Raw genomic sequence first — 15138 nt, forward strand, 5'->3', positions numbered from 1 at the left:
GTTCAGGAACTACAATTCCCATCAGCCCCTACCAGCATGGCCAATTGGCCATGCTGACAGAGGCTGATGGGAATTGTAGTTCCTGAACATCTGGAGAGCCGCAGGTTCCCTACCCCTGGTCTAGCTCTTTTATACAAGTGATACAAATGATCTGCTGGGACTATCAGTCTGTGGCGCTGATCATCTTTCTGCATCTTTGAGGAGATTAGTTATATTTCAGGTACTTCCCAAAAGATAGATTCAAGGCTCAGGGTAAACTATAATATAGCAGCACTTCAAGATTCTGGGCGAGAGAATTCTCTCAGCATAGCATAAACCTACCAAGATGCAGAGCTAACCAGAAGCCTGAATATAATTCTTCCCTCAGCCCAAATTTTTCTATTGTGAACTAGGATTCCAGATTCTGGATAAAGCCTTGCCTGGAGGTGACCCCCTGCACTTACTCATTAGTAGGAGGCAACTCAGGGCCAGCCACAGTAAGAAGGGACAAGCAGGGGCTGCCAGCCAGGCCCAATGGATCCCAGGGACATGGCAACAACAGAGGAAGCATGGTGGGACTTGGGGCAGGCCAAGACAAGAAGGCAAGATACAGCGGAGAGTATCTGGTAGGTGAAAAAGGAGAGAGGAAATCCTGGCCTCACCAAATATGAACAGGCTGAAGGCAAGCTCTTTTAGAGGAGCCCAGAGGATGCGGCATGGTGAATCAAGACCCACGAAGAAGCACCATTGGCCCTGACTCCTACCAGTGTCAAGAGTCTAGCCTCTGGACTGGAGGGAGAGGCTGAGGAGATGTTTCTCCTCCAGGAAGCCCTTTGAAAAGTGGTCCTGGAAAGGGCCAGGGAGGAGGATCTCAATGATTCCCTAGATTGCAAAGGTAGAGGACATGAACAGGACTGAAAGAGAGGGAACTGGGTGAGCAAACCCCCCCCCCCCCGACCTGTCTGAGGCCTTCCTAAGACTTTGCCAGGGAAGAAGAGAACCCTGAAGGGTGCTACTTTTCCAGCCTCCACCCCTGCACCTGAGGAATCCGACAATCCTATATAGTGTTCTCCTGTGGAGTGGGCTAACCTTTTCATTTCCACACAGCCTTTATGAAGCATTCTACTTTCTTTCTGTCCTATAACGTGACTCACTATTTTGGTTTCTTTATTGCATTATAAACCAAAAAATATGTCAGCCAGGAACAGAGTGAAGGGAACAAGTGTGAGGAAAAGGCAGGCACATAAATATACACACATGTACACATCAAGGCGGGCGCAACAATGAGTTTTATATTTTATTTCCAAATATGTCACTTTTATGGAACAATTTTACATGGCTACAGAGAAAGCCCACGGGCCTCTCTGCCCTCTGCCAACAAATCAGGTGGGAAGGGAAGAAAAATATAATGAACCAACCAAAATGAAAAAAAGAGAGAGAGAGAATGCTCTCCAGAGCCTAGGCCACCACATGTACAATCAAGAACTGTTTTGAAGATTGGCAAACTAACAACTCCCAGGAAAGAGATGGAGGACAACTCTTTCAAGGAACATTCGGTCGTGCTAAGAGTGCTGGCTGGTAGCAGGCAGTAACACAGCCAACGCTAGCAAGGCATGAGAGAGACTGACACTCCAGTCAGTTGCTTGACATCTTTCTCCTTTTGGCACACATCCCTAGATAAGTGTTTGAGAGGTCTGTGGATTCTTCCCTCTTCACAAAGTAAATAACAAGGGATGCAAACCTGTCAGATAGAAGCGGCACCTCTGGGCAGGTCATTTGTCTCATCCCACAAAATGGTTTTTAAAAGTCTGTTCAGATGGATTTCCCAGACTAGGAAGATCTACACCCAAATTCTTCAAGGAGAGCAGCGGCATTCTGGAAAACCTAGAACTACTATTGTTTTCAGTGAGAAGGTTTGGAAACCTCCTTGTAGGCAATATTCAGTCTGAAACCGCTGACATAAGTAGGTGTGTATTTTCTTCAGGGCTTTTTATGTGTGATGATATTCACCAGGACTGAATATCTTGCTTGGAGCTCTCCCAAGTTCTGAAGGGGAAATTGGGGGAAATGGGTGCAACGTTCTACATGAGTACTGGCACTTTTAAAAGAAACCAGAAAAAGCCCTGGTTTTCTCTGACAGAACACTCTCTTCTAATTTGAACTAAACCCACAAGAAACCAAGCCGATCTGCTGATCAAGCCTTTTTGATGGGGTGGGGGTGGGGTGGCGGGTCATTCCAATATGAACCAGATTTAATTCCTGACCCCAGTAATCCATCAACCAACCAGCATTTTTGGTGATTAATAAATACTACAGACATCCATTGAATTACAGAGAGAGTGGAAAATACAAACAGTAGTCAAAGAAAGTCAGATGCCATCGTTTTAGAAATCAATATAACAAATAGAAATTCTGGTCCCTTGTTTGGCTATAGTAATATACATACACAGACTGAAAAAATAGTGTAAACAAGCTGTTTCTTGAAGCCCAATAAGTAACATTCAGGATTGATGAGCATACAAAGGGATTTTGCATTCACCACGTTTGTAATTATTTGTACTTTCACAAGGGTTATAAAAAAATTGTGGGGATTTTTTTTTGCACAAAATCATGCCATGGCCAGTGCTTGCTTCTCAACTTTATTCTCTCTTATCTTGATTTCTTGTAAACAAATAAATTCTGTTTTCTTGGCCCAGTTGTCCATCTTCTGCCTGTGAGGGACTTGAACCTTTTGCCCCCACCAAGCAATAGAGGTAGATGGCCACCCTTTCTGGGCTTGGCACATAATGGTTTTACTCCTGTTCAACACACCATTTGCGGAAGGTGCAGGAAAAGGCAGTTCTGAACAAAGGCCGAAGAGCTGCCCTCCCCCATCTTTGCTCAGGCCTCAAGTGTGAAAGGTCAGAAGGCTTCGCAGAGCCCTTTTCGCCTCAGAGCTATACACTGTGGAATGTATTAGAGAATAATTAAAATCTTTCTCCTTTTCTCATTTGCAATTGGACCAATGGGGGTGCAGTGGCTTTGCAGTGGAAAGGGGACACTGCAAGCCCACTGCCACCCACCTTTGACAACAACAGGAAAAACATTTCCCAATGTAAACATTAAGTCATTTTTGTTTAACAATTAAGCTACAGTGTTTTGTGGCAATAAGGCAGTAAATGAAGCATTGCTACTCGCTGTAAGTGAGCAAGACACCCAAGGGAGCCTGAGTGTGGAGATATAACACATAGCACCTCATCACTTCTTCAGTAAACAGAACTCTCTCAGCAGTCAGAACTGCTTTATGGGATAGGATCAGAATATACATGGGTGATCACTTGCTGGAAAGCAGCCCCATGTAAAAAAAAAATCTCTCTCTAGGTAGAAAATTAACATGTCCCGTAAAAGACCTGCCTTCTGTTTCACATGACCAGAGATTTTAATGGGAGGCAACCCTCTCCTCAAGCCAGGGGTGTAGCTAGGGTAAATGGAGCCCGGGGCAAAATCTGAGTTTTGCGCCCCCCCCCATTTGGGCAGCCTCCCTCCCCCACCACGACCAAACAACATTTTTTGCACCAGGTCATCTCAAAGTCACCATTGCATTATAGAACATGGCCCAACACACAAATCTGAACACACCCAGGGCTCCCTAGTTTAAACAACATTGAAAGTGATGCTATTTTTTTTAAGGAGGGGGAATCCACCCTGAAACAGAATATTTTTAAATTTTGTTTAAACTAGAGAGCCCAGATTCTCCCTTTTAAATCCACCCAAGGGGGGGAGAATTTGGGCCCCCTAGTTTAAACAACATTGAAATGATGCTGTTTCAGGGAAGATTCCCCCCCCCGCCCCCCAAACAGCTTCCCTTTCAATGTTGGTTATTGTGGGTTTTCTGGGCTGTGTGGCCGTGGTCTGGTGTATCTTGTTCCTAATGTTTCACCTGCATCTGTGGCTGGTATTTTCAGAGGTGTATCACAGAGAGAAGTCTATTATACACTGTGTCCAGCCTTCTCTTATAACAGACTTCTCTCTGTGATACACTTCTGAAGATGCCAGCCACAGATGGCAGGCTTAAAATGTTAGGAACAAGATCTATCAGACCACGGGCTACACAGCCTGTAAAACTCACAACTACCAGTTGAATCTGGTTTTTGGAAAAAAGCCTTCAACAATACTTTTAATGTTTTTTTTAATCTAGGGAGTCTAGGATTTTCCCTTTAAATCCACTCCAAAGGAGGTGGATTTAAAGAGAGAACCTGGGGAAAATGTGAGGGTGCCTGTCAGGGGAGCAATGTTTATGCTAACAGTACCAAACTTTTAGGCTATCTTCAGAAGACTCTTCTGATTAAACCACCCAGGTTTAGTGAAGTTTGGTTCAGGAAGCCTGTTATGGGATTCAAAAGGGTAGTTCATTCATCATTAGCTCCCATTGGAAACAACAATGGCGGATGGAGTTTCCCTTTTGGGGCCCCATAACTTTGGACCCCCTGAACCAAACTGCACCAAACCTGGCAGCTATCAGCAGGAGATTATCCTTATGATACCACCTAGAAGTTTAGTGAAGTTTGCATCTAGGGGATCCAAAGTTATGGACCCTCAAAATGGTAGCGCCGTTTACTATTAGCTCCCATTGGAAATAATGGAGTATGGGGTCACCCATTTTGTGGGTCCATAGCGTTGGACCCCCTGAACCAAACTGCACCAAACTTGGCTGGTATCATCAGGAGAGTCACCTGGCAATAGTCTGAAAGTTTGGTGCTGCTAGCCTAAAAACAGCGCCCCCTGCAGGCCAGAAATGGGAAAAACCCTGAAAAATAGAAAAAGCCACTAACGAACCTGCAATTTTTGCGCCCACCACAAGGTGGCGCCCGGGGCACTTGTCCCCGGATGTCCCCATGGTAGCTACGCCTCTGCCTCAAGCAATTACTGATGAAAGTTTTGAAGTACTACTGGCTTGTGAAGGGCCTTATGAATATCTGGATCTAGTCCAACTGGTTGGGCGAGGGTATGGAGAGGAGATGATTTCAAAATTAAACAGCAGTCCTTTGTGACCGAGGGTCACGGACCAATACAGCTAAAAACACCAATAGTTGTGTGAGTTAACTTTGCTTGAGATCTGACTGAGCTGCAGCACTGTCTTGGTGAAGTAGGAATTAATACTTGGATATTGGAAGGAGAGAAAGAAGTATGAAAGCCAAATTTTGAAACTGTAGTTTGCTGAGTATTGTGACTTGAGTTTTAATGAGCACAAGTGTCAGTGATACTGTCATGACACTAATTTATTCTATTTTTTTCAAAACAAGGCAAACTTCAGGCAGCTCCAATGGCTTTTTAACTCTTTAAGGAACTTGAGCTATTCAGTGTTTCAATAGGTTATAACTAAGTACATGGAAACAAACTGGGTTTGGAGTTAGGGTTGCCAACCTCCAGGTGGTGGCTGGAAATCTCCTGGAATTCCACCTGACCTCCAAGAGACAGAAGTCAGTTCCTCTGGAGAAAATGGCTGCTCGGAGGGTGCTTTCCACGGTGTTATCCCCACTGAAGCTCCCCCTCCCCAACCCCCCTGGCTCTACTCCCCAAAATCTGTAAGAATTTCCTAACCCAAAGTTGGAAACTTTATTTTGGAACTGAACAGATTTCTATGTATGCTTGTGAGTGTGTGCATGCAGATAAGGAGATTTAAAATATTTAGACTGAGGCAAACAGGAGAGGAGTATTTTCAGTTCAGCGCATCAAAAACAGCACTCGGTGAAAAAGCAAGGAAAAATTACACAGCTAGGTCCCTTTGAAACCAGTGGGACTAAAGTGCACAGTTAAATGCTTTTAAGTACTTTTGAATTTCAAAGGGACTCAGCCACAGCTAACTTTTGTTTGATTGCTCCCAGAGAAGGGCAGTGGGCGTATGCACTCAGTCTGTTCAATGAAAGAAATGAACTGAGAATCTGCCCCCTTACTTAACTGGACTATAGACTATAAAACAATTTTCCAGAAAAAGGTGGATTAAGTTGGGAAAGGCCCCCTTTCTGCACAGCATCGAAACCTCAGCTGCCAGAAGAGGTGAAGAATAATGAGAAGGAGGTGGTAGAGATACTCAGACAGGGATAGTTTTAAATTAACCAAACTTCATTGTAGAAAGAACCCAATGGTCCTGAGTGATTAGAGATCACTGGTCAGTGAACAGTGACAGTCTGTCAAGGAAGCGGTATTCTATGCCATATAGTAATGCCACCTGCTTTTCCCCGGAAGGTCGATCCCTGGGGGACTGATCGTCTTGCCTACCCTTTTGCCTATGCTAGGAATGTCTCCGTTTCTATTGAGATCTGAATCCTTAGAGATTATGAGACTGCCTGTAAAAATAGGTTCTTCCAGAAAGAATGTTGAGAATGCTGAGGGAAATACCGCTGCTTAAAACTTCCAGTGCCCTGAAAGGTAATACCCAAAGACGTTGCAGTAAGTCTACTCTTCCTTGTTCTATTGAGGACTGCACCAGTCTTCTCACTGAATAGGTTCTTTCTTTCAAAGGGGAAGTCTTCCACTCTGGTTCTAGTATTAGGAGGTAAGGATGAAGCCCTGAGCCAAGCGTGTCTTCATAAAATTAATCCAAATGCCTTGTCAAGAAAAAAGTGGTAATCCTAGTTGGGACAATATTGTGTTACTGATACTGCACACCCAAATGTTCCTACCCAGCTTCCACACAAGATAGTCAAAACAGCCTAGTATAAAGTTTAGTACTAGTTTCCTGGTCAAGAAAGAAGACATTTAACCAATAAAACTGGAGGGGAAATAGATCTCCCCTGAAGCCAAGGCCTATGCCCATCTAAATCCAAGCTTATGAAGATAGGGGCTCATTTTAGGGAAACCTTCACACCTGAGTATAGTCTAATGTAGCAGAAGCCTCCCCCAAAACTTCCTGGATGCAGAACTTAAGAATAGATGTGCATGCATATTAGGGTTGTCAACTCCAGGTTGGGAAATTCCTGATGATCAGAGGGTAAAGTTTAAGGAAGCGGGGTCTTGGGGAGGGGTGAAATCTCAGTAGGATATAATGCCATAAATCCCACCCTCCAAAGCAGCCATTTTCTCCAAGAGAACTAATCTCTGTCATCTGGAGATCAGCCATAATCCTGGGGATGTCCAGGTCTAAGCAACCACGTTGCAGGGACAACACAGGGAAAAAAGTGAAGCCTGGCCAAGGCTATAAGATGCATCTTAAAGCCTTGTGTCTTATAGCCTTGGCCAGGCTTCACTTTTTCCCCCTGTGATGTCCAGGTCTAACCTGGAGGTCGGCAACCCTCGTTCCACAGGATAGGCAACTAGGCAAGGCCCTAACATTGTGGTAATAAGGGGTGCTCACATAAGGAAACATTCATAGAGCAGCAGCAAGTGCTCAACCCAAGGCCAGATTAACAGTTGGCACCAAAAATTGCTTTCCAGCCCATAACTTGATGTTGGTGCGCACATGCAAATAAAAGGCAGTTTTGAATTGGTTGGAACAGGGGTCTGAATCGATTGAAGGCCTTCAGAGGATTGATTTGTAATCACATTCTAACCTTCCAGGTCTTGACAAAAGGAGGCATGGCTTTGGTCTAGGATAAAATGGAGGTCCCATCAAAGCAAATGAGATTTCAGGTTCTGGTGGCTTGAGTTAGCGGAGGGTGTTTGCGTCTGTGTGTGTGTGTGAGCAAGAAAGAGAGAGAAAGAGATCCTGCCCCCAACTCCCAGCAAGCTGTCTGCCACATCATTACCCTCATGAGGAACATATGAGAGGCACCCAACAGGATACCACACAGAGGGCTGGCTGAAGAGAATCCAGTGGATCCATCACCCGGTTCTACCTCCCCAGGACCTCTGTGGAGCCCTGCTGGGGAGAAGCCTGCATAGCATCATGCCACAGTTCAGACATATCACCGTCAAGACGAAATGAGATCAGCATTACAGGAACAGAAGAACCGTAAAAATAACCATAGAAATTTCTCTTCTCTCTGATTACAAAGATACAAAAATGTATAAAAACCGTTCCCTGCCCCTCCCCATTGCAGCCACCCCTCCCTCTCATGTTTGCACAGGGTATCGAAATGTTTTGGAAAGGAAGGTTCCGTTGGTCTGCATCTGATACGTCACAAATGGTGCTCACTCATGGTGTGGTTACTTCGCCCCTTCCATTTGGGGCATCCCTCTGAGCAGGAAGGATGACCAGTATGGCACAGAGGTACCCAAGACACCTTTCTTCCATAGCCAGGTCTGTGCACTTTACCTGGCTCTCACTCGCAAGTTCTCTACCACTGAGTGCTAGGGGAGGTCATGGTTGATTTGGACCTCCAAAGCATCCTCAGTTCTTTCTTCGAAGGTGCCTGAAGGATCCCAAACCGTTGCTGGAAGTGTCTGGCCTGGCAATCATTCCTGCTTCTTCCTTTGCTCTTGCAGCAGTTGGCGCCTCAGGAATGACCTTCACTTCTTGTTACTCTTCTCAAAGGAGAAAGAAGAAGAATCGTTAAAAAAAAAAATCCCTGTCAGCTTTTCCATTTTCCAGAAACTTTAATACATACATTTAGCATGCAGGGTCAGTTGTCCATTAACCAGTTTGTGGAAAGGTGTTTAAACTTCACGGCATTCTGATTACTGTGTTGGAGTCTATACCCCACCCCCCATAATATGGTAATTTTTCAAAGGCTGGAGTGAGAAACTGTACAAAATAAACTAAGGTTGTATGAGAGACTGCAGTTCTAGCTATCCTTCCATCATGTCTCATTGAGTTTGGTGGAACTTTTTAGTAAGTATGCATATGATTGGGCTCCAAAAATCATGAAAAAGTGCATGGAGGTATGTCATGAAATAGATATACCAGTTTCTGAGACTTTCAAAGATGTGTTTTCATTTTCAGATATTTTGTGTAACCTTGAGGGTTACGTACTTTTCAAAAATGGGGTTCTCAGGGTGCCAATTCTCTATCCTGAGTTACCATATGCATGAGAATAACAACTGCCAGATTTGTGTCTTGACAGAGGAAGCAAAGAAAAAAGTATTAAGGGATCATTAAAGGACTGAAACAAGGTTTAGTCTACCAGAACGATTTGTTGAATATTTGAAGTAGAACTCTTCACAAATCTATAAAGCAAAAAAGAGATGTTTCAGGAATCATGTCTTCAAGCATGTTCCTGCTCTTTGTGTAGTTTACGGGACTGCACGATCAAAAGAAAGGTGGGTACTCATCCTCTTTTTCCTTCCACTCAGCAAAATGTATGCAGGTGGAGCCAGTCGTGTGAATCCCATACCATATGTCCCATGTGGTTTTTGTATAGCATGTTGTTTATGATTGATGCTATTTCCATCATTTGATGCTGAGCTCCAGAGAAACTGATTTCTGCCTTGGGCACAGTCATAACACAAACTAGTTTAACAGTTATTCTCCTTGCGCAGGGAAACTAGGCAATTGAAGGCTGTGTTGGGGAATCTCTAACAAAACATTTCCATCAACTCACTGATCATAATACTTGCATGGCTGCTGTTAGTAACTTGTATCTGAGTTCTTTGAGGCAGGGGTTAGTCACGGCAAATGAACAGGTATGAAAGTGATATATGTTTGCAGGGTGCCCAGGGCCTTAGACCATACAGGGTAATGGTGAGCCTAAACCAGCTACTGCCAGCATACTCAAACATAGCTTTCCTGAAACCTTTTTAACACCCTGAACTAAAGCTTTACTCAGCTTGTTTCTGTTCCACAGAGGTTCACATTTAAACACATGCACATACACTCACACATAGGTCACAGCCCCAGTGGAAGGGGTGCCACTTACTCTGAGTCTGGCGACAGCTCGGAAATACTGTGAGATGTAGCAGATCGAGGTGGTGAAGGGCACAGCATGGAGGGTGTGGAGGATGTCTGTGCCGCAGAAGGTGTGGATGTAGTCTGTGGGGCTGAGGGAGTGCTGGATGATTGCACAGAGGACAAGACAGAGGAGTTAAAAGAAGCCAGAATAGAAGAAAGGATGTCTAATTGCTCTGTGGAGGGGTGACGGCTGGGGATTGTGTCAAGATTTTCTCTAGAGGGAAGCCTTCTGGAGAGGAGTTCGAGATTTTCCCTAGAAGGCTGCTGTCTAGACATAGCTTCTAGATTTTCTGGAGAAGCTTGCCTGCCAGGCACTGTGTCCAGATGCTCTCTGGAATTAGATCTTCTTGATAAGAAGTCCAACTGCTCTCTTGATATTTGTCTAGCTGACGCTAGTTGGTCTCTCAAAGGCTGCCTTCTAGAAAGCAAATCAAGCTGTTCTCGAGAAGTGTCTCGACTTGGCAAAGTGTCCATTCGATCTCTTGATGCTTGCCTATTAGGCATGGTGTTTAGCCATTCTCTAGAGATTTCCCTTACTGCTCCACCACAGTCTAGCTGTTCTCGTGACCCAAATCTACAGGGCAAAGTATCTAGGTGGTCTCTAGATCCCTGCCTCCTAGGCAGAGTGTTTCCGTGAATTCTTTGATCATGTCCAGTAACTACTTCACCTAAGTCTTCTCTAGACCCATGCCTACTGGGTATACTTGTAAGGTGCTCCCTTGACCCATGTCGGCTGAGGATAGTGTCCAGATGCTCCCTAGACCCAGGCCTGTTCAGAATGGTGTTCAGTTGCTCCCGAGACCCATGTCTGCAGGTTACAGGTTCCAGGCACTCGCCAGAATTATTCCGGCTCAGCTGTTCTCTGGACATCTGCCTTCTCATCAGCATGTCAAGTTGTTCCCGTGAAGAATATCGGCTTGCTGGCTGAGAGAGGCTGCCTGCACCAGAATAAATCCTGCCATAAGAAGCAGCAGGAACAGCCCTGTGACCCAGAGTGGATGTTTTGTACCAGGAAAGCTCATTGGTCATTCTGCCCATGGATGACAGGCCTTGCAGAGCTGGAGGGTACTGGAGGCGATTCTTCAGGATGCCTATACAATATTGGGGAGGGAAAAGAAAAAACAGGAAATAAGAAAAATTAGACACTCTCCCGTTGGGTTATTTGCATTTACAAATGGGCGGTTTAGTAAACCTACAATCTCCTGCCATGTTGGTACCCTCATAGTTACACAACTTGGTCAAATAGACATGTAGAAGGGTGATGGTCAATTTCTACAAAGAAGATGGGTCCGGGCTCCAGGTCACTTAGAAAACACACTCTTCGACATGATTTCTCAATCCACAGACGAATAAGGATAGGTTTTGTGAAAGGCATTCTGCTCATGTTTACAGGCACCCTCTATTATTATTTCTCCTATTTCAGGACTGAGATAGGTATTGAAAGCAGCTAAAGTGAGTGATCCCTTTTCCAAGGGCTAGCCCTCCAGAAGAGTAATGGGACAGTGGAAATGAGGGAGTTTTCCATCTCCACTGGTTAAGGCGAGGTCTGGCTGGTTATTGTTGGCAGCATCTTTGCTGACTTTTCAACCGGAAGACTGCAAACATCAGAGATCATATTGCTCAAAGCATGGTGGATGAATGGAAAGCTGGGCTTAGTTTCAGCTTCAAAAAATTTACATTCATGTTGACTACAAATCAATTTGTAGTTCTCTTCTTTCCTTTACAGGTTCCTAGGCTTGTGGATACTAGATAGATTCATGGTCAGGCTTGGAATAAGGCAGGCTCATTGAAAGCTATTTGTTTATGTTGATATTTATAACCTGCTTTTTCCCTCCAGTGGGAACCCGGAGTTGCTTACAGCACCAATTCCCCTCTCCTCTATTTTATCTTCACAAAAATCCTGTGAGGTAGACTAGGCTGAAAGAGAATAACTGGCTCAATGTCATCCAGTGAGCTTCCATGGCAATGTGGGGGTTTGAACCCATATCTCCCAGCTACTGGACTATCATTCTAACCATTACACCACACTGGCTCTCTTGACCACCCTAGCAGTCACCATCTGTCTATTTACCATATGAGCATCTGGGAGCTCAGAGAGACATACATACTGCCCATATAACATTTTATCTTCACTATAATATGAGATGACAAACCATCCTTAGGGAGAGATGTGGCTCAAGGAAGCTTCTGAAGGCCTTCCCTGGGTGAAATGTCTTCCACGGGCTTTTGTTGTCCACGCTGCTGTTATACTAGGTCCTCTTCAATTGGAGCAGCTGTGACAATGTCACAGTGGCTGTTTCTGCACAGACACTTTAAAAAGCTTCGAGGCAGAATATAACGTTTCCTCCGAGGAGTTCCACATAGTTTTTACCCCAAAACATTTTATTTCCAGCCTGAGAACATTTTAAATGAATCCTCTCTTTTAGCAATTCTTTAGCTGAAACATTTTCAAAACATTTTGACTTGCTGTGCGATCTCTTTAAGACATTTCCCACACCTCCCTGTAGTCCCTAGACTTTGTCCTCAATACCAGTTTCAGAGCTTGCTCTGTTCCGTCTCGCCTGTTTATTTTCGTCTGTTCTTTTAAAAAAACAAAACAAAAAACTGGGAGTGTGAAATCTACACAGCATCGATTACATGAACTGTGGTGAATTGCAGGATGAAGCACAAAGAATTTTTAAAAATCCTGGAAAGATCACAAAATGGCGGCCAGGAATCTTTTCAAGGGCTGACTGTGGACAAACAGGGGAGGGGGATCAAAAATGTTTTGCAACTGTTTTCTGTGGTTTGTGTCGAAAGGGCCAGTGGGTCTACTCTGCACCACCACTACCCTGCAGTTGCTCCAGCTCACCACTGGGAGTGTTGCGGGTCCAGCCCCAGTTGGAAACTCAATAGCAGTTAGGTCTGGTGGACTGATTTCAGCAGCTCCTGGCAACACAGGCCTCAGTTCAATCCTTGCTTATAGGCCCATGTCTGACTCTGGAGCAAAAGTTAATTAGAGCTGCAAAAGGATAAGATTAGTAGTTCTACCTTGTGTACTAAATGTATTGTGAAAGTATTTAGTTACTTTAGTCTGTACTGGAGAGCACAGTTTCTTCTTCACAGTGCATGAAAGTGAAGCTTTGTAGCGGAGGAGGCTTTGCACCACTTGGTCTTCAGAATTCTTTTTTGACGTTTACAAATTGGCTGGGACTACTTGACCCACAAGTGGGTACCATAAAAGCAAACCGAGGAAAGATATAGTGGGGGATGGAGGAAATGGAAAATCTTTTATATAACTTAAAAGTTGCATAATAATATGTTTGTTCCACGAATTTACACAGGAGGGGGGGAGGGTTATAGGAAGGCCAATCGTCCGAATTGCCTCAGGACCCCAAAGCCTCCCACAGCAAGGATGTTACCCAGTGACATTTATGGTTCAGTAGGATTTGAGTCCCCCATCTGAATCGAACTGATCTTCAATTCTAGCCCCACCCCAGGCTGTGCTTTGATATCCTCACCTTTCCTCTGTCGTTGGGTCTGGGTGAGGGAGTTCTCATCTCCACTGGTTAAGGCCAGGTCTGGTTGGTTATTGTTGGCAGCATCTTTGTTGACATCAAATCCAAGTTTCCGCTCTGAGCCCCATTTCTGGAGGGAGCAGGGGTGAACTTCACATTCACCCAGCGCTGGCCAGTAAGACATTAGGTCATTGCCGTCTACATCTAAGGGAAAGACATTAGACAATCCCTGTTACATGATGAATCAATTTCATTTAACTTATTAACGCAAGGTTTGCCTTGATGTCTGATGACTGTCTTGGAACAGATCCTCAAATTCTCACCCTTTTTAATGAGTGGTATAAAATTACTGGCAATTCAGTATACTCCTGGGCTCTATTGGTATACTATTCCAGTGCATACAGTGTGCTATAAAACTAATACCAAGAGCATGCTGTCTGGACTGCACCTGTATTGAAGGCAATATGTTAGTCACCAGTAACCCACCTGGCAGTCTTCAGGGATCACAGTTCCTACATTAATTGGAAAAGATTGTGCACATCTGCACAAACAGCCACTGACTGATTAAATCAATCTGCATGCCCACTGATTTTTTTCTTGCGACAAAATGAAGGATTCCTGATTGAAAGTCGCCACCCTATTTAATAAATAGGCAGCTAGTTTCACAAACCATTTTTGTGCACCATTTTGTCCTTGAGATGTTTCTTTTGTTTTACAAAATGCTGAAGGTTTATCCACAAGAGTGTCATAGAGATGTATGGACTGCTGTTTGCCCTGGTCGGATCCAATGCAGACACCACCACCCCTCCCCACCAGTGCTCACAGTGTTCTTAGTTCTGTATCATTATAGCTGTTCTCCTAGCACTTACCTTTGGGTGTGGTGTTGGAAGGGTTGGTGAGAAGCCTCTCACTGTGTGCTGCCCTTTTGAATTGACGCTGGAACCTGCCCCGGAGATGCACATTCTCCTCGCTCTCTGATGATGGAATTGAGAGGCTGCGTTCTTCATCGAGAGAGAGATCACTGTCTGAGTCAGAGTCTTGATCTGTGAAAGATAAACAACGTTCTAAAGAGGTGAGGAATCAGGGAGAAAACATTCAGGGATTTCCCTTTCATGAACAACCTATGAGGTAAAAAAACCTTGCAAAACAGAAATAACTGATATATTTATAATATAACTTGTTCAAAATATTAAAAGCATCTCTAGACATGCCACCTGTTATAAATTGTTCTGGTCAATCCCATCATTTCCTCAAGAAGCACAGCTATGTTTTTTGGATTAAGAAGAAGACACTGCTCCTTCTCTGGAAAAATCTGAGTATGCTCAATAATCAAAATGCTTGTGTTTCAGGACATGATAACATGTAGGAAGATACCAAACATAATCTGAAAGGCTAATAATTTTTTGAACATACATCTTGGATTTGAGCTTACCTGGTCCTGCATCGCGATGAAACATAGCTACATCAAGGTCTGTGGGACCGGTGTGATTGAGCAAGTTATGATCCAGGGCTGAGCCTTGATGCCCCATCATGTTCTCTCTGAAATAAAAGAGAAATATCAAATGTGCATCTCTTGTGCTGAAAGAAAATCCATGGATCAGTGGTGAAGCATACACTCCCAGCTTTACTCTCTGGTATTTTGCACTGAAGTATCTAAGCCCCACTGTAAGGAATTCCATAGAAGCAGAAATAAAAGGCTTTTTTGGTGTAAAAGACCGTTTATTCAGACATCCTAGAAAGCTCACGTACACGACGTGGCAGGAATAAAGTCTCCTGCCAGAAGCACAGGTTATAACTCTGTCCATCCCATCCCCCCTCCCGGATTCCCATGGGAACGGAGTTCTCATCTCTCTCGCA

General features: G+C 44.3%; 2 protein-coding genes across 4 annotated transcripts in view; both read right to left on the minus strand.

Annotated features, from left to right (window-relative positions):
- Positions 1-15138, minus strand: part of GATA2 (GATA binding protein 2) — a 627541-nt gene that overhangs the window by 581414 nt on the left and 30989 nt on the right. The gene's annotated exons all lie outside the window — the stretch shown is intronic.
- CELSR3 (cadherin EGF LAG seven-pass G-type receptor 3) overlaps positions 4873-15138 on the minus strand; it is a 231456-nt gene continuing 221190 nt past the window's right edge. Inside the window, exons 32-36 of one of the 2 annotated variants that reach the window (XM_048489745.1) lie at positions 14714-14820; positions 14151-14324; positions 13285-13485; positions 9753-10875; positions 4873-8421 (exon numbers count right to left, since the gene is read on the minus strand). In XM_048489745.1, coding sequence (XP_048345702.1) covers positions 8394-8421; positions 9753-10875; positions 13285-13485; positions 14151-14324; positions 14714-14820 — 1633 coding nt within the window. In that variant the 3' untranslated portion in view covers positions 4873-8393. Of the gene's footprint in view, positions 8425-9752; positions 10876-13284; positions 13486-14150; positions 14325-14713; positions 14821-15138 lie in introns of both variants that reach the window. The other variant, XM_048489744.1, reaches the window with a different exon arrangement.

The sequence above is a fragment of the Sphaerodactylus townsendi genome, linkage group LG03 (genome assembly GCF_021028975.2).
Source record: "Sphaerodactylus townsendi isolate TG3544 linkage group LG03, MPM_Stown_v2.3, whole genome shotgun sequence".
Taxonomy (NCBI): domain Eukaryota; kingdom Metazoa; phylum Chordata; class Lepidosauria; order Squamata; family Sphaerodactylidae; genus Sphaerodactylus; species Sphaerodactylus townsendi.